We start from the raw sequence: 27,556 nt of genomic DNA, 5'->3' as shown, positions 1-27,556 counted from the left end.
AGGCCGAATTCGACCTGGTGACCACCAGGAAGGCGGAGGTGCAGTGGAGGAAGGCCCAGGGGGCGGTCTACAGTATGGGGAAAAGGCAAGCCGGATGCTGGCGCATCAGCTTCGGAAGCGGGACGCAGCTAGGGAGATCGGGGGAGTTAAGGACAGGGGAGGGAGCGTGGTGCGGAGTGGGGTTGGCATCAGTGGGGTCTTCAGGGACTTCTACGAGGAATTGTACCGATCCGGGCCCCCACGGGAGGAGGGAGGGCTGGGCCATTTCCTGGACCAATTGAGATTTCCAAAGGTGGAAGAGGGACTGGGGGCCCCGATTGGGCTGGAGGAGCTGATCAAAGGAATAGGAAGCATGCAGGCGGGGAAGGCACCGGGGCCGGATGGTTTCCCGATCGAGTTCTATAAAAAATATATGGACCTGTTGTGCCCGCTGTTAGTTAGGACCTTCAATGAGGCAAGGGCTTTACCCCCGACGATGTCCCGGGCACTGATCTTGATCCTGAAGCGGGACAAGGATCCCCTGCAATGTGGGTCTTACAGACCGATTTCCTTGCTAAATGTAGATGCCAAGGTGCTGGCGAAGGTCTTAGCCACGAGGATTGAGGATTGTGTGCCGCAGATCATCCATGAAGACCAGACGGGGTTTGTGAAGGGGAGACAGTTAAACGCGAATGTGCGGAGGCTTTTGAACGTTATCATGATGCCGGCGAGGGAGGGGGAGGCGGAGATAGTGGAGGCGATGGACGCTGAGAAAGCCTTTGATAGGGTAGAGTGGGGGTACCTGTGGGAGGTGCTGAAGAGGTTCGGGTTTGGGGGGGGGGGGTTTGTCAGGTGGGTTAGGCTGTTGTATGAGGTCCCGATGGCGAGTGTGGCCACAAATAGGAGGAGGTCCGAGTACTTTCGGTTGCACCGAGGGACGAGACAGGGGTGTCCCCTGTCCCCCCTGCTCTTCGCACTGGCGATTGAACCCCTGGCTATGGCACTGAGAGAGTCGAGGAACTGGAGGGGGTTGGTGCGGGGTGGGGAGGAGCACAGGGTGTCGCTCTATGCGGACGACCTGCTGCTGTATGTGGCGGACCCGGTGGGAGGAATGCCAGAGGTAATGAGGATGCTTAGGGAATTCGGGGACTTTTCGGGGTACAAGCTCAACATGGGGAAGAGCGAGCTGTTCGTAGTTCAGCTAGGGGACCAGGAGAGGGGGATTGGCGAGCTCCCACTAAAAAGGGCGGAGAGGAGTTTCAGATATTTGGGGGTCCAGGTGGCCACGAGCTGGGGGGCCCTGCATAGGCTTAACTTTACAAGGCTGGTGGAGCAAATGGAGGAGGAGTTCAAGAGGTGGGACGCGTTGCCGCTGTCCCTGGCGGGTAGGGTGCAGTCAATCAAAATGACGGTGCTCCCAAGGTTTTTGTTCCTGTTCCAGTGCCTCCCCGTGTTTATCCCGAAGGCTTTTTTCAGGCGGGTTAACAGGAGTATAATGGGGTTTGTGTGGGCGCGAGGGACTCCGAGGGTGAGAAGGGTGTTCCTGGAGCGGAGTAGAGATAGGGGGGGGGCTGGCGCTGCCGAACCTCTGTGGGTACTACTGGGCCGCCAATGCGACAATGGTGCGTAAGTGGGTGATGGAGGGGGAGGGGGCTGCATGGAAGAGGCTGGAAACGGCGTCCTGTGTGGGTACGAGTCTGGGGGCGCTGGCAATGGCGCCGCTGCCGCTCCCTCCAAGGAGGCATACCACGAGCCCGGTGGTGGTGGCGGCCCTCAAAATTTGGGGGCAGTGGAGGCAGCATAGGGGGGAAGTTAGGGCCTCGGCGTGGACCCCATTACGGGGGAACCACCGGTTCGCCCCAGGAAGAACAGGTGGAGGGTTTTCAGGGTGGCACAGGGCAGGCATACGAAAGTTGGGGGACCTGTTTGTGGACGGGAAGTTCGCGAGCTTGGGTGAGCTGGAGAAGTACGGGCTCCCCCCGGGGAACACCTTCAGGTACTTACAGGTAAGGGCGTTTGCCAGACCGCAGGTGGTGGAATTCCCACGGCTACTGCCACACACAGTACAGGACAGGGTGCTCTCGGGGGGTGGGTGGGAGTGGGGAAGATCTCGGAAACTTACCAGGTGATGGAGGAGGAGGCCTCGGTGGTGGAGTTGAAAGGTAAGTGGGAGGCGGAGTTGGGAGAGGAGATCGAAGAGGGGACGTGGGCAGATGCCCTAGGGAGGGTGAACTCTTCCACTTCATGCGCGAGGCTCAGCCTCATACAGTTTAAGGTGCTGCACAGGGCACACATGACCGGGACAAGGATGAGCAGGTTCTTTGGGGGTGAGAACAGGTGTGTTAGGTGCTCAGGGAGCCCAGCAAATCACACCCATATGTTCTGGGCATGCCCAGCGCTGGAGGAATTTTGGAAGGGCATAGCGAGGACGGTGTCGAGGGTGGTAGGATCCAGGGTCAAACCGGGCTGGGGGCTCGCAATATTTGGGGTGGCAGAGGAGCCGGGAGTGCAGGAGGCGAAAGAGGCCGGAATTCTGGCCTTTGCGTCCCTGGTAGCCCGGCGAAGGATTCTCCTTCAGTGGAAAGATACGAGGCCCCCAAGCGTAGAATCCTGGATCAGCGATATGGCAGGGTTCATTAAATTGGAGAGGGCCCTGTGCCACCTCCCTTTTCACACTCTCCTCAGTCATTGTACCCTGTACTGTGGCCCTTTTTGATTTTTGACTATGGCTTCTCTTCCTTACACTTTCCCCCTTACTGCTTTTTGTTTCTGGCCCCATTTTATTTCCCTCCGACTTCCTACATCGGATCCCATCCCCCTGCCACATTCATCCTATCTGTCCTGACATTCCTACTCTGACTAGCTCGTGGCACGGGTAGCAATCCTGAGATTACTACCTTTGCGGTCCTACTTTTTAGTTTAACTCCTAACTCCCTGAATTCAGCTTGTAGGACCTCATCCCATTTTTTACCTATATCGTTGGTGCCTATGTGCACCACGACAGCTGGCTATTCACCCCCCCCCCCCCCCCCCCCAGAATGTCCTGCAGCCGCTCCAAGACATCCTTGACCCTTGCACCAGGGAGGCAACATCCCATCCTGGAGTCTCGATTGCGTCCGCAGAACCGCCTGTCTATTCCCCTTACAATTGAGTCCCCTATCACTATGGCCCTGCCATTCTTCTTCCTGCCCTCCTGTGCAGCAGAGTCAGTCACGGTGCCATGAACCTGGCTGCTGCTGTCTTCCCCTGGTGAGCCATCTCCCTCAACAGTATCCAAAGCGGTATATCTGTTTTGCAGGGAGATGACCGCAGAGGACACCTGCACTGCCTTCCTACTCTTGCTCTGTCTTTGTTACCCATTTTCTATCTCCCTCAGTAACTTTCACCTGCGGTGTGACCAACTCACTAAACGTGCTATCCACGACGTCCTCAGCATCGCGGATGCTCCAAAGTGAGTCCATCCACAGCTCCAGAGCCACCAAGCGGTCTAACAGGAGCTGCAACTGGACACACTTCTTGCACATGAAGGAGCCAGGGACAGTGGACGTGTCCCTGAGCTCCCACATCGCACACAAGGTGCAATGACATGGGTCTGAGATCTCCTGCCATGTCTTAAACCTTAGGTTAATTTAAACAACTACAATTCCAAAAAACGAAAGAAAAAAATAAATAAATATACAAATGAAAAGAAAACCTACTTACTAGTCACTTACCAGGGATAAAAAGCACCTCCTCCCCACCCAGCTTCGAATTCCCACCTAACTCCAAATTCCCAAACTCACTCTTCACTGTGCCTCACTCTGGCTGTGTCTTCTCTGGCTCACTGGGAGGACTCAATCTAATCAATACAGAATCATCAGTAATCAATAGAGAATCATCAGGAATCAATAGAGAATCATCAGGACTCTATACAGAATCATCAGGAATCTATACAGAATCATCAGTAATCAATACAGAATCATCAATAATCTATACAGAATTATCAGTAATTATACAGAATCTTCAGTAATCAATTCATAGTAATCGTTTCAACATAATCTATACAGAATCATCAATAATGTGGAATTATAATCAATGCAAAACCATCAATAATCGATACAGAATCCTTATAATATACAATCAGCAATAAACAGTACAGATCAATCACTTCAATAATCAATATTGAATATCAATCAACAGAATAATCAGTGTAGATGAGTAAATGCAGAATAATCAGTAAATTACCAGAAAATGAAAATGTAAGGCAGCATGGTGGCGCAGTGGTTAGCACTCCAGCCTTACGGCGCCGAGGTCCCAGGTTCAATCCCGACTCTGGGTCACTGTGTGGAATTGGCACATTCTCCCCGTATTTGCGTGGGTTTTGCCCCCACAACCCAAAAATGTGCAAGGTAGGTGAATTGGCCACGCTAAATTGCCCCTTAATTGGAAAAAATGAATTGGGTATTCTAAATTTGGTATTCTAAACAGGGGCTGTTTAGCACAGGGCTAAAGAGCTGGCTTTGAAAGCAGACCAAGGCAGGCCAGCAGCACAGTTCAATTCCCGTAACAGCCTGCCCGAACAGGCGCCGGAATGTGGCGACTAGGGGCTTTTCACAGTAACTTCATTGAAGACTACTTGTGACAATAAGCGATTTTCATTTCATTTCAATTTATAAGAAAAAAGTAAAATAAAAATGTTATTTACATTTCACATCAAATGTCTGGTATAAACAGCCTGAGGGATTTGCACTTTGCAGCCCTCGGTGTACTGGTATTCTATGGCAGGAGGTTCCTTCCCATGGACCCTCTGTGACAGCTACCCTAAGCTTTAGTTAACTTCAGCACATAGTCCTGGATCTTGGAGTGCCAATCTGCGACCCTTGGCTCTTCGCACTGAAAGACCCAAAAAACTTTCGGCAAACCAAGCAGACATTCCTACAGCAGCAGTGGATGTTTGTCTCAGCCTGTAAAACACAGGTCGTCAGAGAGCTGCTTGGGATGAACTTCGGCAGAAGCCATTGCACCTCTCTCGCGGAGGGGGCACTTCTATTCCAGAAGCCAGCTAATGAAGGATGATACTAGAACCAATTTGTTTGCACTTTTATAAACATTTATTTATGAAGATGCACATTAGAAACTGTCATCCACTGACCCAACCCCCATCTACAGTTTCAGTCTGTTGCTGTTTGCAAGAACACAAGTCCCACCTAGATATAATTAAACACAATAATTTACAATGAACACTGCCCTGAGGACCTCCTACAGTAATAGGCGGCAAGGTAGCACAGTGGTTAGCACTTGCTACACAGTGCCAGGGACCCGGGTTTGATTCTGGCTTGGGTCACTGTCTGTGCGGAGACAGTGTACCCGAATAGGTGCCGGAGTGTAAGCCTATTTGTGACAATAATAAAGATGATTATTATGTCCTGAAGCTGTGATTATTGGTACTGGGAACCGCTTCCATCACCTTCCACATTGCCGAGCCGTAGTTATACAGTTGACCAGGACACTGGTCCCAGCCCATCCCAGCGGAAGAGCACAGTCTCCCTCGAGTACTGATCAAAGTACCCATTAATCAAAAGCCCTTCTTCCCAGTCTCCTCTGTGAGCCAGCGGTTCGTTTTGTAATCTGCTGCACCCTCTGCCAATTGCTGAGTGACTCAGCCAACAATCCAGAGTTGATTACTTTTAATGTTCTGCATTTCAAATTGGCCCCCGACACCTCAAGTTCTCTTCATTCTACCGATGTCGTTGGTACGCAGGTGGACCATGACAACTGGATCCTCCCCCGCCCACTCCAGGCTCCTCTCCAGCCACAAGGAGATGTCCTTTAACCCTGGCACCGGGCAGGCAGCACAAGCTCCCAGTCGCAGCTGCAAGAACAGTATCTACTCCCCCTGACTATATACTGTCTCCATCACTACCACATTCCTCTTCCCTTCCCCCACTTGAATGGCATCTTTCGCCATGGTGCCATGTTTAGTCCGCTCATCCACCTTGCCTTCCTCGTCCTCATCCACACAGGTAGCAAGCACCTTGTACCAGTTGCGCGGCATTGGTTGATGCCAAAGATTTATTGTAGGCCTTTGTGTTGGGATTGGTTGGATCCAATTGTGAGGGATCTACTGGAAGTGATTCTCTTATTGTCTTCTAGGCAGTCGAGGTGATGACCTCCCACTGGAACCTGTACATTAACCTGGGGGGTTTTGCTGTGGGACTCTTCTCTGCCACACTGCTCGGACCGTGGAGTGACCGTGTGGGCCGCAGGCCCATCCTTATCTTGCCCGGGATTGGCCTGACGATGCAAGCGGCAATCTACCTCATCGTCATGTACCAGAAGCTGCCGGTCAGCTACTTTCTGATTGGTCGCCTCCTGAGTGGACTCCTGGGGGATTTCAACACCATCCTGGCGGGATGTTTCTCGTACATCGCGGACATCAGCGACAAGGAGTCACGCACATTCCGTGTTGCGGTGCTGGAGGCTTGCCTGGGAATCGCCGGAATGTTCGGTAGTGTCATAGGAGGCCAGTGGAGTAAGGCACAAGGGTACGTCAATCCGTTCTGGCTGGTGCTGGCATTGAATTTGGCCACTGTTGCCTACGCCTTCGCGTTTGTTCCAGAATCGGTGACTCAGAAGGGACCCAGCAAACTGTTCACAACGGAGCATTACAGGTCGGTCTACCGGCTGTACACCCGCGGGCAGGAGGCTGTCTGCCGGCACCGTCTCTGCCTTTTCGCACTCTCCCTCTTTGTGGTGGTGACCGTCCATTTCGGAGTCAAGGACATTCTCATCCTCTTTGAGCTGAGCTCCCCGTTGTGTTGGCAATCCGATCTGATTGGATACGGTTCAGCAGTTGAACACTTGACCTATCTGAGCAGCCTGCTGGGCCTGAAGGCCATGCAGGTCTGCCTGCAGGACAGCTGGATTGCGGAGATTGGGCTGCTGTCCAACATGGCTGGTTTGGTGACCTTCTCGGTGGCAGCGACCAGCTCTGTCATGTTCACAGGTAAGGCCGTGGCTTGGGAGCGATGCATGTTTACTAACGGGCATGTTGCGACCTGGGATAACGGGAATGCTGGCTTGCTCTAATAGTTCCTGACACACTCTGGGACTTGGCTTTGTCGGCAAGGTTGGGGGAACAAACCATTGAAAATGCAATCAATTCATTCTTACACCAGCTCAACCAGTTGAAGAGAAGCCATGGATATTGGCACGGGCATCTCACCTGGAGATCAATGCTGGACACCACCTCAGTTCAGTAGCCATCGATTCCAACCTGTCCCTGAAAACTGCCAGGGGTGAACCATTCGATCCCAAAATGAGTTTCCACCATATCAGCACCATCATAGCCACCTTCCTAACATCACCTGCCTTCGCTCAATTGGTGCTCGAGCCCTGGCCAATCCCCTGGTCACCTCCGGTTTTGGCCCTTCCATTGGATTCTGACAGCCTCTTGTCAACCACCCTCTATAAATTTACACTCATCCAAAACTCTACTCCACATGTCCTAAGTAAGAAGTTTTACAACACCAGGTTAAAGTCCAACAGGTTTGTTTCGAATCACTAGCTTTCGGAGCACTGCTCCTTCCTCAGGTGAGTGAAGAGGTGGGTTCCAGAAACACATATATAGACAAAGTCAAAGATGCAAGACGATGACTTTGTCCATATACATGTTTCTGGAACCCACCGCTTCACTCACCTGAGGAAGGAGCAGCGCTCCGAAAGCTAGTGATTCGAAACAAACCTGTTGGACTTTAACCTGGTGTTGTAAGACTTCGTACTGTGCTCACTCCAGTCCAACGCCGGCATCTCCACATCATCCATTGTCCTAAATCACACCAAATCCTGTCCACCAGCAGCCCCCCACCCCCCGCCCCCGTGCTTGTTGACGCATTGTAGTTAATGCATTTTTGTTTTCCAATCCCTCCATGGCCTCACCTCGTCCAGCCTTTAGAAACTCCTCCATCCCCACTGCCCACTGAGATATTCGGGTCCTTCCCATTCCGGCCGTTCCAGCAAAAGCCTGGTTATATTGTTTCAGTATCGGCAGCCGTGCCTTCAGCTGCCTGGGCTCCAAGCTCCAGAACACCCCCCTCCCAAACCTCTCTACCTCTTTCAGCACCTTTAAAATAATGCTGAAAACTGAGCACTTTGACCAAGGTTTTGATGATGTTCTGATCACCCCCCAGCAGCAAAGTGCTGGACAGTACTGTTGTGTGATGTACGAGCAGGGAGCAGGTTAGTGATGGGCACTGATATTGTTCCACCGGAACACAGGTCCGGAGGGGTGACATTGATTAGTGTCATTTTTAGCATGTTTACAATGTTGTCGATGCTGATCCGGTACACAAAATAGGTTTAGATTAAGAATACATTAATTTACTGATAATCCTCTGGATCAATCGCGGTGGCACCCAGCACACGTGTATTCTAGACCCGTTCTAGAACGGCCATGTATTTCTAGTGTTGTGCTAGAACACTGATATTGTTCCAGATTAAGAGCACTCCATAGATATTGCTTATTGATCCAGGACAGTAACATAATTCCAGATCCTTGTCGTAAATAGAATCATTTTAGAGAATTGGTTTGGTTTGTCAATGTCATTCTAGTCCAGCATTCGAGTGCAAGGTTAATGTTTCAGGTTAGCAGGTAATTACAATGTACACAGATTTGTGCGAGAACACAATGATATTGTTTTCAATTGCGTTCTGGGAGCGTAATACTGTACTATATTACTCAACACACCTCCTTTCTCCCACCAGGTTATGGGGTACGCTTTCTTGCAATGGCCACAACACCAGTGATCAGATCCAAGTTGTCCAAGTTAGCTGATGTGACTGAACAAGGTAAGATCACCAGGGCACAGTCACTTGTGGAGCCAAATTTATGGAATTTGGGGCATTGTCCCCTCTCATTTCATTTCTGTACTGACCCTCTGACAGTGCAGTGCTCCCTCAGTACTGACCCACTGACAGTGCAGCACTCCCTCAGTACTGACCCTCTGACAGTGCAGTGCTCCCTCAGTACTGACCCACTGACAGTGCAGTGCTCCCTCAGTACTGACCCACTGACAGTGCAGCACTCCCTCAGTACTGACCCTCTAACAGTGCAGCACTCCCTCAGTACTGACCCTCTGACAGTGCGGCACTCCCTCAGTACTGACCCTCTGACAGTGCAGCACTCCCTCAGTGCTGACCCTCTGACAGTGCGGCGCTCCCTCAGTACTGACACTCTGACAGTGCAGCACTCCCTCAGTACTGACCCTCTGACAGTGCAGCACTCCCTCAGTACTGACCCTCTGACATGGCGGTACTCCCTCAGTACTGACCCTCTGACAGTGCAGTGCTCCCTCAGTACTGACCCTCTGACAGTGCAGCACTCCCTCAGTACTGACCCTCTGACAGTGCAGCACTCTCTCAGTACTGACCCTCTGACAGTGCAGCACTCCCTCAGTACTGACCCTCTGACAGTGCAGCACTCTCTCAGTACTGACCCTCTGACAGTACAGCACTCCCTCAGTACTGACCCTCTGACAGTGCAGCGCTCCCTCAGTACTGACCCTCTGACAGTGCGGCACTCCCCCAGTACTGACCCTCTGACAGTTCAGCACTCTCTCAGTACTGACCCTCTGACAGTGCAGCACTCCCTCAGTACTGACCCTCTGACAGTGCAGCAATCCCTCAGTACTGACCCACTGACAGTGCAGCACTCCCTCAGTACTGACCCACTGACAGTGCAGCACTCCCTCAGTACTGACCCTCTGACAGTGCAGCACTCTCTCAGTACTGACCCTCTGAAAAAAAATGAAAATTGCTTATTGTCACAAGTAGGCTTCAATGAAGTTACTGTGAAAAGCCCCTAGTCACCACATTCCGGCGCCTGTTCGGGGAGGCTGTTACGGGAATTGAACCGTGCTGCTGGCCTGCCTGGGTCTGTTTTCAATGCCAGCGATTTAGCCCTGTGCTAAACGGCCTGACAGTGCAGCACTCCCTCAGTACTGACCCTCTGTCAGTGCAGCATTCCGACAGTACTGCCCCTATGACAGTGCAGCACTCCCTCAGTACTGACCATCTGACAGTGCAGCACTCCCTCAGTACTGACCCTCTGACAGTGCGGCACTCCCTCAGTACTGACCCTCTGACAGTGCAGCACTCCCTCAGTACTGACCCTCTGACAGTGCAGCACTCCCTCAGTACTGACCCTCTGTCAGTGCAGCATTCCGACAGTACTGCCCCTCTGACAGTTCAGCACTCCCTCAGTACTGAACCACTGACAGTGCAGCACTCCCGCAGTACTGACCCTCTGACAGTGCAGCACTCTCTCAGTACTGACCCTCTGACAGTGCAGCACTCCCTCAGTACTGACCCTCTGACAGTGCAGCACTCCCACAGTACTGCCCCTCTGACAGTGCAGCACTCCCTCAGTACTGACCCACTGACAGTGCAGCACTCCCGCAGTACTGACCCTCTGACAGTGCAGCACTCTCTCAGTACTGACCCTCTGACAGTGCAGCACTCCCTCAGTACTGACCCTCTGACAGTGCAGCGCTCCCAGAGCACTGCCCCTCTGACAGTGCAGCACTCCCTGTGCTGACCCTCTGACAGTGCAGCACTCCCTCAGTACTGACCCTCTGACAGTGCAGTACTCCCTCAGTACTGACCCTCTGACAGTGCAGCACTCCCTCAGTACTGACCCTCTGTCAGTGCAGCACTCCCTCATTACTGACCCACTGACAGTGCAGCACTCCCTCAGTACTGACCCTCTGACAGTGCAGCTCTCGCTCAGAACTGACCCTCTGACAGTGCAGCACTCCCTCAGTACTGACCCTCTGACAGTGCAGCACTCCCTCAGTATTGACCCCCTGACAGTGCAGCACTCCCTCAGTCCTGACCCCCTGACAGTGCAGACCTCCCTCAGTACTGACCCTCTGACAGTGCAGCACTCCCTCAGTACTGACCCTCTGACAGTGCGGCACTCTCTCAGTACTGACCCTCTGACAGTGCAGCACTCTCTCTGTACTGACAGTGCAGCTCACTCAGTACTGACCCTCTGACAGTGCAGCTCTCCCTCAGTACTGACCCTCTGACAGTGCAGCACTCCCTCAGTACTGACCCTCTGACAGTGCAGCACTCCCTCAGTACTGACCCTCTGACAGTGCAGCACTCCCTCAGTACTGACCCTCTGACAGTGCAGCAGTCCCTCAGTACTGACCCTCTGACAGTGCAGCACTCCCTCAGTACTGACCCTCTGGCAGTGCGGCACTCCCTCAGTGCTGACCCTCTGACAGTGCGACACTCCCTCGGTACTGACCCTCTGACAGTGCGGCACTCCCTCAGTACTGACCCTCTGACAGTGCGGCACTCCCTCAGGACTGACCCTCTGACAGTGCAGCTCTCCCTCAGTACTGACCCACTGACATTGCAGCACTCCCTCAGTACCGACCCTCTGGCAGTGCAGCACTCCCTCAGTACTGACCCTCTGACAGTGCAGCTCTCGCTCAGAACTGACCCTCTGACAGTGCAGCACTCCCTCAGTTCTGACCGTCTGACAGTGCAGCACTCCCTCAGTATTGACCCCCTGACAGTGCAGCACTCCCTCAGTCCTGACCCCCTGACAGTGCAGCACTCCCTCAGTACTGACCCACTGACAGTGCGGCACTTTCTCAGTACTGACCCTCTGACAGTGCAGCACTCCCTCAGTACTGACAGTGCAGCTCACTCAGTACTGACCCTCTGTCAGTGCAGCTCTCCCTCAGTCCTGACCCTCTGACAGTGCAGCACTCCCTCAGTACTGACCCTCTGACAGTGCAGCACTCCCTCAATACTGACCCTCTGACAGTGCAGCACTCCCTCAGTACTGACCCTCTGACAGTGCAGCACTCCCTCAGTACCGACCCTCTGACAGTGCGGCACTCCCTCAGTACTGACCCTCTGACAGTGCAGCACTCCCTCAGTATTGACCCTCTGACAGTGCGGCACTCCCTCAGTACTGACCCTCTGACAGTAGAGCACTCCCTCAGTACTGACCCTCTGTCGGTGCAGCACTCCCTCAGTACTGACCCTCTGACAGTGCAGCACTCCCTCAGTACTGACCCTCTGTCGGTGCAGCACTCCCTCAGTACTGATCCTCTGACAGTGCAGCACTCCCTCAGTACTGACCCTCTGACAGTGCAGCTCTCCCTCAGTACTGACCCTCTGACTGTGCAGCATTCCCTCAGTACTGACCTTCTCACAGTGCAACACTCCCTCAGTACTGACCCTCTGACAGTGCGGCACTCCCTCAGTACTGACCCTCTGACAGTGCGGCACTCAGTACTGACCCTCTGACAGTGCAGCTCTCCCTCAATACTGACCCTCTGCCAGTGCAGCACTCCCTCAGTACTGACCCTCTAACAGTGCAGCACTCCCTCACTACTGACCCTCTGACAGTGCGGCACTCCCTCAGTACTGACCCTCTGACAGTGCAGCACTCCCTCAGTACTGATCCTCTGACAGTGCAGCACTCCCTCAGTACTGACCCTCTGACAGTGCGGCACTCCCTCAGTACTGACCCTCTGACAGTGCAGCACTCCCTCAGTACTGACCCTCTGACAGTGCGGCACTCCCTCAGTACTGACCCTCTGACAGTGCGGCACTCCCTCAGTACTGACCCTCTGACAGTGCGGCGCTCCCTCAGTACTGACCCTCTGACAGTGCGGCACTCCCTCAGTACTGACCCTCTGACAGTGCGGCACTCCCTCAGTACTGACCTTCTGACAGTGCAGCACTCCCTCAGTACTGACCCTCTGACAGTGCGGCACTCCCTCAGTACTGACCCTCTGAAAGTGCCACACTCCCTCAGTACTGACCTCCTGACAGTGCGGCACTCCCTCAGTACTGACCCTCTGACAGTGCCACACTCCCTCAGTACTGACCCTCTGACAGCGAGGCACTCCCTCAGTACTGACCCTCTGACAGTGCGGCACTCCCTCAGTACTGACCCTCTGACAGTGCGGCACTCCCTCAGTACTGACCCTCTGACAGTGCGGCACTCCGTCAGTACTGACCCTCTGACAGTGCGGCACTCCCTCAGTACTGACCTCCTGACAGTGCGGCACTCCCTCAGTACTGACCTCCTGACAGTGCAACACTCCCTCATTACTGACCCTCTGACAGTGCAGCACTCACTCAGTACTGACCTCCTGACAGTGCAGCACTCCCTCAGTACTGACCCTCTGACAGTGCGGCACTCCCTCAGTACTGACCCTCTGACAGTGAGGCACTCCCTCAGTACTGACCCTTTGACAGTGCGGCACTCCCTCAGCACTGACCCTCTGACAGTGCCACACACCCTCAGTACTGACCCTCTGACAGTGCCACACTCCCTCAGTACTGACCTCCTGTCAGTGTGGCACTCCCTCAGTACTGACCCTCTGACAGTGCCACACTCCCTCAGTACTGACCTCCTGACAGTGCAGCACTCCCTCAGTACTGACCCTCAGACAGTGCGGCACTCCCTCAGTACTGACCCTCTGATAGTGCGGCACTCCCTCAGTACTGACCTCCTGACAGTGCAGCACTCCCTCAGTACTGACCCTCTGACAGTGCGGCACTCCCTCAGTCCTGACCTCCTGACAGTGCGGCACTCCCTCAGTACTGACCCTCTGACAGTGCGGCACTCCCTCAGTACTGGCCTCCTGACAGTGCGGCACTCCCTCAGTACTGACCTCCTGACAGTGCAGCACTCCCTCAGTACTGACCCTCTGACAGTGCAGCACTCCCTCAGTACTGACCCTCTGACAGTGCGGCACTCTCTCAGTACTGACCCTCTGACAGTGCAGCACTCCCTCAGTCCTGACCCTCTGACATTGCGGCACTCCCTCAGTACTGACCCTCTGACAGTGCAACACTCCCTCAGTAATGACCCTCTGACAGTGCAGCACTCCCTCAGTACTGACCCTCTGACAGTGCAGCACTCCCTCAGTTCTGACCGTCTGACAGTGCAGCACTCCCTCAGTATTGACCCCCTGACAGTGCAGCACTCCCTCAGTCCTGACCCCCTGACAGTGCAGCACTCCCTCAGTACTGACCCACTGACAGTGCGGCACTTTCTCAGTACTGACCCTCTGACAGTGCAGCACTCCCTCAGTACTGACAGTGCAGCTCACTCAGTACTGACCCTCTGTCAGTGCAGCTCTCCCTCAGTACTGACCCTCTGACAGTGCAGCACTCCCTCAGTACTGACCCTCTGACAGTGCAGCACTCCCTCAATACTGACCCTCTGACAGTGCAGCACTCCCTCAGTACTGACCCTCTGACAGTGCAGCACTCCCTCAGTACTGACCCTCTGACAGTGCAGCACTCCCTCAGTACTGACCCTCTGACAGTGCAGCACTCCCTCAGTATTGACCCTCTGACAGTGCGGCACTCCCTCAGTACTGACCCTCTGACAGTAGAGCACTCCCTCAGTACTGACCCTCTGTCGGTGCAGCACTCCCTCAGTACTGACCCTCTGACAGTGCAGCACTCCCTCAGTACTGACCCTCTGTCGGTGCAGCACTCCCTCAGTACTGATCCTCTGACAGTGCAGCACTCCCTCAGTACTGACCCTCTGACAGTGCAGCTCTCCCTCAGTACTGACCCTCTGACTGTGCAGCATTCCCTCAGTACTGACCTTCTCACAGTGCAACACTCCCTCAGTACTGACCCTCTGACAGTGCGGCACTCCCTCAGTATTGACCCTCTGACAGTGCGGCACTCAGTACTGACCCTCTGACAGTGCAGCTCTCCCTCAATACTGACCCTCTGCCAGTGCAGCACTCCCTCAGTACTGACCCTCTAACAGTGCAGCACTCCCTCACTACTGACCCTCTGACAGTGCGGCACTCCCTCAGTACTGACCCTCTGACAGTGCAGCACTCCCTCAGTACTGATCCTCTGACAGTGCAGCACTCCCTCAGTACTGACCCTCTGACAGTGCGGCACTCCCTCAGTACTGACCCTCTGACAGTGCAGCACTCCCTCAGTACTGACCCTCTGACAGTGCGGCACTCCCTCAGTACTGACCCTCTGACAGTGCGGCACTCCCTCAGTACTGACCCTCTGACAGTGCGGCGCTCCCTCAGTACTGACCCTCTGACAGTGCGGCACTCCCTCAGTACTGACCCTCTGACAGTGCGGCACTCCCTCAGTACTGACCTTCTGACAGTGCAGCACTCCCTCAGTACTGACCCTCTGACAGTGCGGCACTCCCTCAGTACTGACCCTCTGAAAGTGCCACACTCCCTCAGTACTGACCTCCTGACAGTGCGGCACTCCCTCAGTACTGACCCTCTGACAGTGCCACACTCCCTCAGTACTGACCCTCTGACAGCGAGGCACTCCCTCAGTACTGACCCTCTGACAGTGCGGCACTCCCTCAGTACTGACCCTCTGACAGTGCGGCACTCCCTCAGTACTGACCCTCTGACAGTGCGTCATTCCCTCAGTACTGAACCTCTGACAGTGCGGCACTCCCTCAGTACTGACCCTCTGACAGTGCGGCACTCCGTCAGTACTGACCCTCTGACAGTGCGGCACTCCCTCAGTACTGACCTCCTGACAGTGCGGCACTCCCTCAGTACTGACCCTCTGACAGTGCAGCACTCCCTCAGTACTGACCCTCTGACAGTGCGGCACTCTCTCAGTACTGACCCTCTGACAGTGCAGCACTCTCTCTGTACAGACAGTGCAGCTCACTCAGTACTGACCCTCTGACAGTGCAGCTCTCCCTCAGTACTGACCCTCTGACAGTGCAGCACTCCCTCAGTACTGACCCTCTGACAGTGCAGCACTCCCTCAGTACTGACCCTCTGACAGTGCAGCAGTCCCTCAGTACTGACCCTCTGACAGTGCAGCACTCCCTCAGTACTGACCCTCTGACAGTGCAGCACTCCCTCAGTACTGACCCTCTGGCAGTGCGGCACTCCCTCAGTGCTGACCCTCTAACAGTGCGACACTCCCTCGGTACTGACCCTCTGACAGTGCGGCACTCCCTCAGTACTGACCCTCTGACAGTGCGGCACTCCCTCAGGACTGACCCTCTGACAGTGCAGCTCTCCCTCAGTACTGACCCACTGACATTGCAGCACTCCCTCAGTACCGACCCTCTGGCAGTGCAGCACTCCCTCAGTACTGACCCTCTGACAGTGCAGCTCTCGCTCAGAACTGACCCTCTGACAGTGCAGCACTCCCTCAGTTCTGACCGTCTGACAGTGCAGCACTCCCTCAGTATTGACCCCCTGACAGTGCAGCACTCCCTCAGTCCTGACCCCCTGACAGTGCAGCACTCCCTCAGTACTGACCCACTGACAGTGCGGCACTTTCTCAGTACTGACCCTCTGACAGTGCAGCACTCCCTCAGTACTGACAGTGCAGCTCACTCAGTACTGACCCTCTGTCAGTGCAGCTCTCCCTCAGTACTGACCCTCTGACAGTGCAGCACTCCCTCAGTACTGACCCTCTGACAGTGCAGCACTCCCTCAATACTGACCCTCTGACAGTGCAGCACTCCCTCAGTACTGACCCTCTGACAGTGCAGCACTCCCTCAGTACTGACCCTCTGACAGTGCAGCACTCCCTCAGTACTGACCCTCTGACAGTGCAGCACTCCCTCAGTATTGACCCTCTGACAGTGCGGCACTCCCTCAGTACTGACCCTCTGACAGTAGAGCACTCCCTCAGTACTGACCCTCTGTCGGTGCAGCACTCCCTCAGTACTGACCCTCTGACAGTGCAGCACTCCCTCAGTACTGACCCTCTGTCGGTGCAGCACTCCCTCAGTACTGATCCTCTGACAGTGCAGCACTCCCTCAGTACTGACCCTCTGACAGTGCAGCTCTCCCTCAGTACTGACCCTCTGACTGTGCAGCATTCCCTCAGTACTGACCTTCTCACAGTGCAACACTCCCTCAGTACTGACCCTCTGACAGTGCGGCACTCCCTCAGTACTGACCCTCTGACAGTGCGGCACTCAGTACTGACCCTCTGACAGTGCAGCTCTCCCTCAATACTGACCCTCTGCCAGTGCAGCACTCCCTCAGTACTGACCCTCTAACAGTGCAGCACTCCCTCACTACTGACCCTCTGACAGTGCGGCACTCCCTCAGTACTGACCCTCTGACAGTGCAGCACTCCCTCAGTACTGATCCTCTGACAGTGCAGCACTCCCTCAGTACTGACCCTCTGACAGTGCGGCACTCCCTCAGTACTGACCCTCTGACAGTGCAGCACTCCCTCAGTACTGACCCTCTGACAGTGCGGCACTCCCTCAGTACTGACCCTCTGACAGTGCGGCACTCCCTCAGTACTGACCCTCTGACAGTGCGGCGCTCCCTCAGTACTGACCCTCTGACAGTGCGGCACTCCCTCAGTACTGACCCTCTGACAGTGCGGCACTCCCTCAGTACTGACCTTCTGACAGTGCAGCACTCCCTCATTACTGACCCTCTGACAGTGCGGCACTCCCTCAGTACTGACCCTCTGAAAGTGCCACACTCCCTCAGTACTGACCTCCTGACAGTGCGGCACTCCCTCAGTACTGACCCTCTGACAGTGCCACACTCCCTCAGTACTGACCCTCTGACAGCGAGGCACTCCCTCAGTACTGACCCTCTGACAGTGCGGCACTCCCTCAGTACTGACCCTCTGACAGTGCGGCACTCCCTCAGTACTGACCCTCTGACAGTGCGGCATTCCCTCAGTAATGACCCTCTGACAGTGCGGCACTCCCTCAGTACTGACCCTCTGACAGTGCGGCACTCCGTCAGTACTGACCCTCTGACAGTGCGGCACTCCCTCAGTACTGACCTCCTGACATTGCGGCACTCCCTCAGTACTGACCTCCTGACAGTGCAACACTCCCTCATTACTGACCCTCTGACAGTGCAGCACTCACTCAGTACTGACCTCCTGACAGTGCAGCACTCCCTCAGTACTGACCCTCTGACAGTGCGGCACTCCCTCAGTACTGACCCTCTGACAGTGAGGCACTCCCTCAGTACTGACCCTTTGACAGTGCGGCACTCCCTCAGCACTGACCCTCTGACAGTGCCACACACCCTCAGTACTGACCCTCTGACAGTGCCACACTCCCTCAGTACTGACCTCCTGTCAGTGTGGCACTCCCTCAGTACTGACCCTCTGACAGTGCCACACTCCCTCAGTACTGACCTCCTGACAGTGCAGCACTCCCTCAGTACTGACCCTCAGACAGTGCGGCACTCCCTCAGTACTGACCCTCTGATAGTGCGGCACTCCCTCAGTACTGACCTCCTGACAGTGCAGCACTCCCTCAGTACTGACCCTCTGACAGTGCGGCACTCCCTCAGTCCTGACCTCCTGACAGTGCGGCACTCCCTCAGTACTGACCCTCTGACAGTGCGGCACTCCCTCAGTACTGGCCTCCTGACAGTGCGGCACTCCCTCAGTACTGACCTCCTGACAGTGCAGCACTCCCTCAGTACTGACCCTCTGACAGTGCAGCACTCCCTCAGTACTGACCCTCTGACAGTGCGGCACTCTCTCAGTACTGACCCTCTGACAGTGCAGCACTCCCTCAGTCCTGACCCTCTGACATTGCGGCAGTCGCTCAGTACTGACCCTCTGACAGTGCAACACTCCCTCAGTAATGACCCTCTGACAGTGCAGCACTCCCTCAGTACTGACCCTCTGACAGTGCAGCACTCCCTCAGTATTGACCCTCTGACAGTGCAGCACTCCCTCAGTACTGACCCACTGACAGTGCAGCACTCCCTCAGTACTGACCCACTGACAGTGCAGCACTCCCTCAGTACTGACCCTCTGACAGTGCAGCACTCTCTCAGTACTCACCCTCTGAAAAAAAATGAAAATCGCTTATTGTCACAAGTAGGCTTCAATGAAGTTACTGTGAAAAGCCCCTAGTCACCACATTCCGGCGCCTGTTCGGGGAGGCTGTTACGGGAATTGAACCGTGCTGCTGGCCTGCCTGGGTCTGTTTTCAATGCCAGCGATTTAGCCCTGTGCTAAACGGCCTGACAGTGCAGCACTCCCTCAGTACTGACCCTCTGTCAGTGCAGCATTCCGACAGTACAGCCCCTCTGACAGTGCAGCACTCCCTCAGTACTGAACCACTGACAGTGCAGCACTCCCGCAGTACTGACCCTCTGACAGTGCAGCACTCTCTCAGTACTGACCCTCTGACAGTGCAGCACTCCCTCAGTACTGACCCTCTGACAGTGCAGCACTCCCACAGTACTGCCCCTCTGACAGTGCAGCACTCCCTCAGTACTGACCCACTGACAGTGCAGCACTCCCGCAGTACTGACCCTCTGACAGTGCAGCACTCTCTCAGTACTGACCCTTTGACAGTGCAGCACTCCCTCAGTACTGACCCTCTGACAGTGCAGCGCTCCCAGTGCACTGCCCCTCTGACAGTGCAGCACTCCCTCAGTGCTGACCCTCTGACAGTGCAGCACTCCCTCAGTACTGACCCTCTGACAGTGCAGTACTCCCTCAGTACTGACCCTCTGACAGTGCAGCACTCCCTCAGTACTGACCCTCTGTCAGTGCAGCACTCCCTCAGTACTGACCCTCTGACAGTGCAGCACTCCCTCAATACTGACCCTCTGACAGTGCAGCACTCCCTCAGTACTGACCCTCTGTCGGTGCAGCACTCCCTCAGTACTGATCCTCTGACAGTGCAGCACTCCCTCAGTACTGACCCTCTGACAGTGCAGCTCTCCCTCAGTACTGACCCTCTGACTGTGCAGCATTCCCTCAGTACTGACCTTCTCACAGTGCAGCACTCCCTCAGTACTGACCCTCTGACAGTGCGGCACTCCCTCAGTACTGACCCTCTGACAGTGCGGCACTCAGTACTGACCCTCTGACAGTGCAGCTCTCCCTCAATACTGACCCTCTGCCAGTGCAGCACTCCCTCAGTACTGACCCTCTAACAGTGCAGCACTCCCTCAGTACTGACCCTCTGACAGCGCGGCACTCCCTCAGTACTGACCCTCTGACAGTGCAGCACTCCCTCAGTACTGATCCTCTGACAGTGCAGCATTCCCTCAGTACTGACCCTCTGACAGTGCGGCACTCCCTCAGTACTGACCCTCTGACAGTGCAGCACTCCCTCAGTACTGACCCTCTGACAGTGCGGCACTCCCTCAGTACTGACCCTCTGACAGTGCGGCACTCCCTCAGTACTGACCCTCTGACAGTGCAGCGCTCCCTCAGTACTGACCCTCTGACAGTGCGGCACTCCCTCAGTACTGACCCTCTGACAGTGCGGCACTCCCTCAGTACTGACCTTCTGACAGTGCAGCACTCCCTCAGTACTGACCCTCTGACAGTGCGGCACTCCCTCAGCACTGACCCTCTGACAGTGCCACACTCCGTCAGTACTGACCTCCTGACAGTGCGGCACTCCCTCAGTACTGACCCTCTGACAGTGCCACACTCCCTCAGTACTGACCTCCTGACAGTGCAGCACTCCCTCAGTACTGACCCTCTGACAGTGCGGCACTCCCTCAGTACTGACCCTCTGACAGTGCGGCACTCCCTCAGTACTGACCCTCTGACAGTGCGGCACTCCCTCAGTACTGACCCTCTGACAGTGCGGCACTCCCTCAGTACTGACCCTCTGACAGTGCGGCACTCCCTCAGTACTGACCCTCTGACAGTGCGGCACTCCCTCAGTACTGACCCTCTGACAGTGCGGCACTCCCTCAGTACTGACCCTCTGACAGTCCAGCACTCCCTCAGTACTGACCCTCTGACAGTGCAGCACTCCCTCAGTGTTGCTCTGGACAGTCAGCATAGATTCTTCAGCTCAAATCTGTGGACTGGGAATTGAAACCACAACCATGTGACTCAGGGATGAGTGTAACCTTCTGGGCCGTGGCTGACATGTGAACATTGTAGTGTCAGCCCTGTCCCCATCCCCTCCCTGTGTCTGTCCCCATCCCCTCCCTGTGTCTCTGTCCCCATCCCCTCCCTGTGTCTGTCCCCATCCCCTCCCTGTCTCTGTCCCCATCCCCTCCCTGTGTCTGTCCCCATCCCCTCCCTGTGTCTCTGTCCCCATCCCCTCCCTGTTGTGGTGTTGGGTGTTCTGACACACAGATGAGCCAACACAGTTGCATATGGTACAACACTTGTTTATTTAAACTCACTATTTACAACTTGGTCTTTGCACTCTGCACGTGGGGGGCTCCCTGCTTGTGGTGTTTCAACAGCTCTTTCATGCTTCCTTCTCCCCAGACCTACTGACCTCCAGGTGTCGTGCTCGTGCTTTTTATGTGGTTGGTGTTCTTGTCTGTGATTGGTTGTGGTGTTGTGTACTCTGATTTGCCTGTTAGTGTGTCCATCATGATGTGTGTGTTTGAATATCATGACATCCCCCCTTTTTACAAAGATATGTGCCTACGTGGTAATAAATATGATCGTGACGTGAGTGCATCTAAGAGTGTGTGTGTGTCGTGTGCAGCATGTGTCTATGACGGAACTATGTACATGGGGCGATGTCGAGTGCGTCACATGAATCCAGTTGTACCATAACATAACAGAAATGCGAACGAGAGAAGAAGAAAAAAAATTTTGAACAGTTGTCCAGTCAGACGACATCTGGAACGATAAACAACAACAGGTTATCATGTAAAATTGTCCAACTTATTAAACATATGAACTGTATTATAAGTCCATTCTAATGGGTTTGCGACGAATTCGGGTTGACCGCCTTAAGGGTGGATCAAGAACCACCGGCTGCTGTGCAGGCATGGCCATGGGTGGCGATGGAAAGGGCGTGATGTGCGGCAGCTCCACAAAGTCATCCTCGGAAGCCTGTTGAGGATCTGGCGTGTTGTGTGGCTGTGAACGTGGAAGTCGGCGAAGGGCGCGCCGATTGCGGCGACGCACGGAACCATCCGGCATGCGAACCAGGAACGAGCGGGGAGCCACTTGTCGGAGGACTTCGGCCGGTGCTGACCAGCCACCATACGGTTGATGGACGCGTACTTTGTCTCCGGAGGACAGGGGGGGCAGGTCCGTCGCTCGTGTGTCGTACCGACCTTTCTGGCGATCACGCTGCAGTTGCATGTCCCGAAGAACCGCCTCATGGTCTGTTGTCGGTGCCAGGACGGAAGGCACCGTCGTCCTGAGGGAGCGACCCATTAGTAGCTGCGCTGGCGAGAGGCCCGTGGATAACGGGGCCGATCGATAGGCCAGCAAGGCAAGGTTAAAGTCCGATCCGGCATCAGCCGCCTTGCACAGGAGCCGCTTTGCGATGTGGACACCCTTTTCAGCCTTCCCGTTCGATTGTGGATGCAGAGGGCTGGATGTCACATGAGTGAAACCATATGCTGCGGCAAAGGACGACCATTCACGGCTGGCAAAACAAGGTCCATTGTCTGACATGACAGTCCTTGGAATGCCATGGCGAGCAAACGTTTCCTTGCAGGCCCCAATGACTGCGGACGACGTCAGATCATGGAGAGGCATGACTTCCGGGTAGTTTGAGAAGTAGTCTATAATAACAATGTAATCTCTGCCGAGCGCGTGAAATAGGTCAACACCCACCTTCGCCCAGGGGGACGTCACCATCTCGTGTGGTAGAAGTGTTTCCGGAGGTTGCGCCGGCTGAAACCTCTGACAGGTTGTGCAGTTGAGCACCATGTTGGCTATGTCTTCATTAATACCCGGCCAATATACCGCCGCCCGGGCCCTTCGTCTGCATTTTTCGACACCCAAGTGGCCTTCGTGTAGTTGACGAAGAATCATCTGGCGCACACTGTGTGGAATGACGATCCTATGCGATTTCATAAGGACCCCGTCTATATTGGTGAGATCATCTCGCACATTGTAAAACTGGGGGCACTGCCCTTTTAGCCACCCTTCCGTCATGTGGCGCATCACTCGCTGCAGCAGAGGGTCAGTCGCCGTCTCTGCGCGTATGTGGGCCAGACAAGGATCATCAGCTGGCATATTTGCTGCTGTCAGAGTCACGTGTGCCTCAATTTGACGCACGAACCCCTCCGCATCTGGTGGTGTGCTCACTGCTCGGGAAAGAGTGTCCGCCACTATGAGTTCCTTCCCCGGAGTGTAGATCAGTTCAAAATCGTACCTCCTGAGTTTGAGTAAGATGCGCTGGAGGCGAGGAGTCATGTCGTTCAGGTCTTTGTTAATGATGTTGACCAGGGGGCGGTGGTCAGTTTCGACCGTGAATCGTGGCAGGCCATACACATAGTCGTGGAACTTGTCCAGTCCAGTTAACAAGCCCAGGCATTCTTTTTCGATTTGCGCGTAGCGCTGTTCGGTAGGGGTCATGGCTCGTGAGGCATACGCAACCGGGGCCCATGATGACGTGCTGTCTTTTTGCAGGAGTACCGCTCCAATACCAGATTGGCTGGCGTCTGTTGAGATCTTTGTAGGGCGAGTCGCGTCAAAGAAGGCCAGCACTGGTGCCGTGACCAGTTTGTGCTTGAGCTCCTCCCATTCCTGCTGATGCGACTGGTGCCAGTTGAATTCCGTCGATTTTTTTGCGAGATGGCGCATGTTTGTTGTATGAGAAGCCAGGTTGGGAATGAACTTCCCAAGGAAGTTGACCATGCCCAGGAATCTTAAGACAGCCTTCTTGTCAGCCGGTCGTGGCATGGCTGTGATGGCGCTAACCTTGTCTGCATCGGGACGGACCCCGGACCTTGAGATGTGGTCCCCGAGGAATTTCAGCTCCGTCTGGCCGAAAGCACACTTCGCACGGTTGAGACGCAGGCCATTTTGCCGTATGCGGGTGAAGACACGTCGAAGACGATGCATGTGTTCCTGCGGAGTGGTGGACCAAATGATGATATCGTCCACATATACACGTACCCCTTCGATGCCTTCCATCATCTGCTCCATAATGCGGTGGAATACTTCAGATGCCGAAATGATGCCGAATGGCATCCGGTTGTAGCAGAATCTGCCAAAAGGGGTGTTGAATGTGCATAGTCTTCGGCTGGCCGGGTCCAGTTGGATCTGCCAGAATCCTTTGGACGCATCCAATTTAGTGAATATGTTGGCTCGCGCCATCTCGCTGGTGAGGTCTTCTCGTTTTGGGATGGGATAGTGTTCCCGCATGATGTTGTTGTTCAGATCTTTTGGATCTATACATATACGGAGCTCGCCAGAGGGCTTCTTTACACAGACCATGGAGCTGACCCATGGCGTGGGCTCCGTGACCTTGGATAGGACCCCTTGGTCCTGAAGAATCTGCAGTTGTGCCTTGAGGCGGTCTTTGAGAGGCGCAGGAACCCTGCGAGGTGCGTGAACGACAGGGATGGCGTCCGGTCTGAGTCGAATCTTGTACGTGTGTGGCAATGTCCCCATGCCTTCAAAAACCTCCTGGTTGTGAGCGAGGAGGGAATGGAGATTCGCGTGGAACTCAGCATCCGGGAAGTCGGATATCTCATCTGGAGAGAGAGACATGATGCGCTGTACCAGGTGAAGGACCTTACACGCTTGTGCGCCCAGTAACGAGTCCTTTGATGAGCCCACAACTTCGAAGGGGAGTGTGGCCGTGTACCTCTTGTGAGTCACCTGTAGCTGGCAAGATCCTACGGACGGGATAACGTTCCCGTTATAGTCAACCATCTTAAGCCGGGATGGTGTGATGAGTGGTTTGACCTTCATGGCCTGGACTGCAGAGTAAGCAATCAGGTTGGCGGATGCGCCGGTGTCCAGACGGAAGGCGACGCGCGATCGGTTGACCGTCAGGGTGGCACACCACTCATCGTCTGGATTGATGGCATTGACCTTGTTGACATCAATGACGGCAACTCTGAAGTCATCCTGGTCATCTGCATCACTTAACTGGAAGTCTTGATGCGTGGGCTGGACGGTCCTGACTCGTGTGCGAGGTTGTCGAGGATGCGCCGGATCCATGGGTTGAGCCGCACGACAGCGGGCTGCGTAGTGGCCTATCATGGCACATCTGTTGCACTGTTGGTATTTTGCAGGACATTGCCCTTTTAAGTGTAGACCTCCACACTTGCTGCACGTCATGACGTCACGGCGTTCGTTGCGCCACTGCGCATGCGCAGTGCGATCTTGCGGTGGGCGCGCCTGCGCAGTGCGTCCCTCGTTGTGGCCGTTATTTTTGGCGCGCACCTGCGCGGGAGACCGCGAAAAGCGCGGGAAGCGGCCGCTGTCGTCCGGGCCGTGGGGCGGGAAGAAATCGACGGCCTGGATGCGTTCAACGTCGTGGGCGGCCTGGCTTGCCGATTCGACGGCTGGGGACCCCCTCCGTGCCAACTCGGACGCCTGAAATCGGGCAAAACGGCAGGTCGCATTTTCATGGAGGACACAGGCTTCCACAGCAGACGCTAAGGTGAGGCTCTTTATTTTAAGAAGCTGCTGGCGTAGGCCACTGGAGGCAACGCCAAAAACAATCTGGTCCCTGATCATGGACTCTGTGGTGGTGCCGTAACCGCAGGACTGCGCTAGAATCCGGAGGTGCGTCAAAAAGGGTTGAAAAAGCTCCTCCTTACCTTGCAGGCGTTGCTGAAAGATGTATCTTTCGAAAGTTTCGTTTACTTCAGTTTGAAAGTGCTGGTCCATTTTGAGGATGACCGTGTCATATTTGGCCTGGTTTTCGCCTTCCTCGAACACCAGTGAATTAAAGACATCATTTGGGTGGGGGCCTGCGTAGAAGAGGAGCATTGCAATCTTCGAATCATCCGAGACATTCTGTTTTTCGGTGGCACGGATGTACAGGTCAAATCGCTGCCTGTAGAGCTTCCAGTTGGTGCCTAGGTTCCCCGTGACTTGCATCGGCTGCGGTTTGCCGGTGTGGTCCATGTCCAGAATGGCAGGTTGGTAGGCAGGTATCGATCCACTCCTGTACCATGTGGTGTTGGGTGTTCTGACACACAGATGAGCCAACACAGTTGCATATGGTACAACACTTGTTTATTTAAACTCACTATTTACAACTTGGTCTTTGCACTCTGCACGTGGGGGGCTCCCTGCTTGTGGTGTTTCAACAGCTCTTTCATGCTTCCTTCTCCCCAGACCTACTGACCTCCAGGTGTCGTGCTCGTGCTTTTTATGTGGTTGGTGTTCTTGTCTGTGATTGGTTGTGGTGTTGTGTACTCTGATTTGCCTGTTAGTGTGTCCATCATGATGTGTGTGTTTGAATATCATGACACCTGTGTCTCTGTCCCCATCCCCTCCCTGTGTCTGTCCCCATCCCCTCCCTGTGTCTCTGTCCCCGTCCCCTCCCTGTGTCTGTGTCCCCATCCCTTCCCTGTGTCTGTGTCCCCATCCCCTCTCTGTGTCTGTCCCCATCCCCTCCCTGTGTCTCTGTCCCCATCCCCTCCCTGTGTCTGTGTCCCCATCCCTTCCCTGTGTCTGTGTCCCCATCCCCTCCCTGTGTCTGTGTGCCCATCCCCTCCCTGTGTCTGTCCCCATCCCCTCCCTGTGTCTGTCCCCATCCCCTCCCTGTGTCTCTGTCCCAATCCCCTCCCTGTGTCTGTCCCCATCCCCTCCCTGTGTCTGTCCCCATCCCCTCCCTGTGTCTGTCCCCATCCCCTCCCTGTGTCTGTCCCCATCCCCTCCCTGTGTCTGTCCCCATCCCCTCCCTGTGTCTGTCCCCATCCCCTCCCTGTGTCTCTGTCCCAATCCCGTCCCTGTGTCTGTCCCCATCCCCTCCCTGTGTCTGTCCCCATCCCCTCCCTGTGTCTCTGTCCCCATCCGCTCCCTGTGTCTGTCCCCATCCCCTCCCTGTGTCTGTCCCCATCCCCTCCCTGTGTCTGTCCCCATCCCCTCCCTGTGTCTCTGTCCCAATCCCGTCCCTGTGTCTGTCCCCATCCCCTCCCTGTGTCTGTCCCCATCCCCTCCCTGTGTCTCTGTCCCCATCCGCTCCCTGTGTCTGTCCCCATCCCCTCCCTGTGTCTGTCCCCATCCCCTCCCTGTGTCTCTGTCCCCATCCCCTCCCTGTGTCTGTCCCCATCCCTTCCCTGTGTCTGTCCCCATCCCCTCCCTGTGTCTGTGTCCCCATCCCCTCCCTGTGTCTGTGTCCCCATCCCCTCCCTGTGTCTGTCCCCATCCCCTCCCTGTGTCTGTGTCCCCATCCCCTCCCTGTGTCTGTGTCCCCATCCCTTCCCTGTGTCTGTGTCCCCATCCCCTCCCTGTGCCTGTCCCCATCCCCTCCCTGTGTCTCTGTCCCCATCCCCTCCCTGTGTCTGTGTCCCCATCCCCTCCCTGTGTCTGTGTCCCCATCCCCTCCCTGTGTCTGTGTCCCCATCCCCTCCCTGTGCCTGTCCCCATCCCCTCCCTGTGTCTCTGTCCCCATCCCCTCCCTGTGTCTGTCCCCATCCCCTCCCTGTGTCTGTCCCCATCCCCTCCCTGTGTCTGTCCCCATCCCCTCCCTGTGTCTGTCCCCATCCCCTCCCTGTGTCTCTGTCCCCATCCGCTCCCTGTGTCTGTCCCCATCCCCTCCCTGTGTCTGTCCCCATCCCCTCCCTGTGTCTGTCCCCATCCCTTCCCTGTGTCTGTCCCCATCCCCTCCCTGTGTCTGTGTCCCCATCCCCTCCCTGTGTCTGTGTCCCCATCCCCTCCCTGT

General features: G+C 55.2%; 1 protein-coding gene across 1 annotated transcript in view; it reads left to right on the top strand.

The window, feature by feature from the left end:
• Positions 1–27,556, top strand: part of LOC140387002 (proton-coupled folate transporter-like) — a 53,809-nt gene that overhangs the window by 9,741 nt on the left and 16,512 nt on the right. The window contains exons 2-3 of the mRNA XM_072469972.1: positions 6,112–6,964; positions 8,722–8,805. Of these exons, the coding sequence (XP_072326073.1) occupies positions 6,112–6,964; positions 8,722–8,805 (937 nt within the window). The remainder of the gene's footprint in view (positions 1–6,111; positions 6,965–8,721; positions 8,806–27,556) is intronic.

The sequence above is a fragment of the Scyliorhinus torazame genome, chromosome 12 (genome assembly GCF_047496885.1).
Source record: "Scyliorhinus torazame isolate Kashiwa2021f chromosome 12, sScyTor2.1, whole genome shotgun sequence".
Taxonomy (NCBI): domain Eukaryota; kingdom Metazoa; phylum Chordata; class Chondrichthyes; order Carcharhiniformes; family Scyliorhinidae; genus Scyliorhinus; species Scyliorhinus torazame.
The sequence above is the reverse complement of the archived record's forward strand: the minus strand, read 5'-3'. Positions and strand labels throughout refer to the sequence as shown.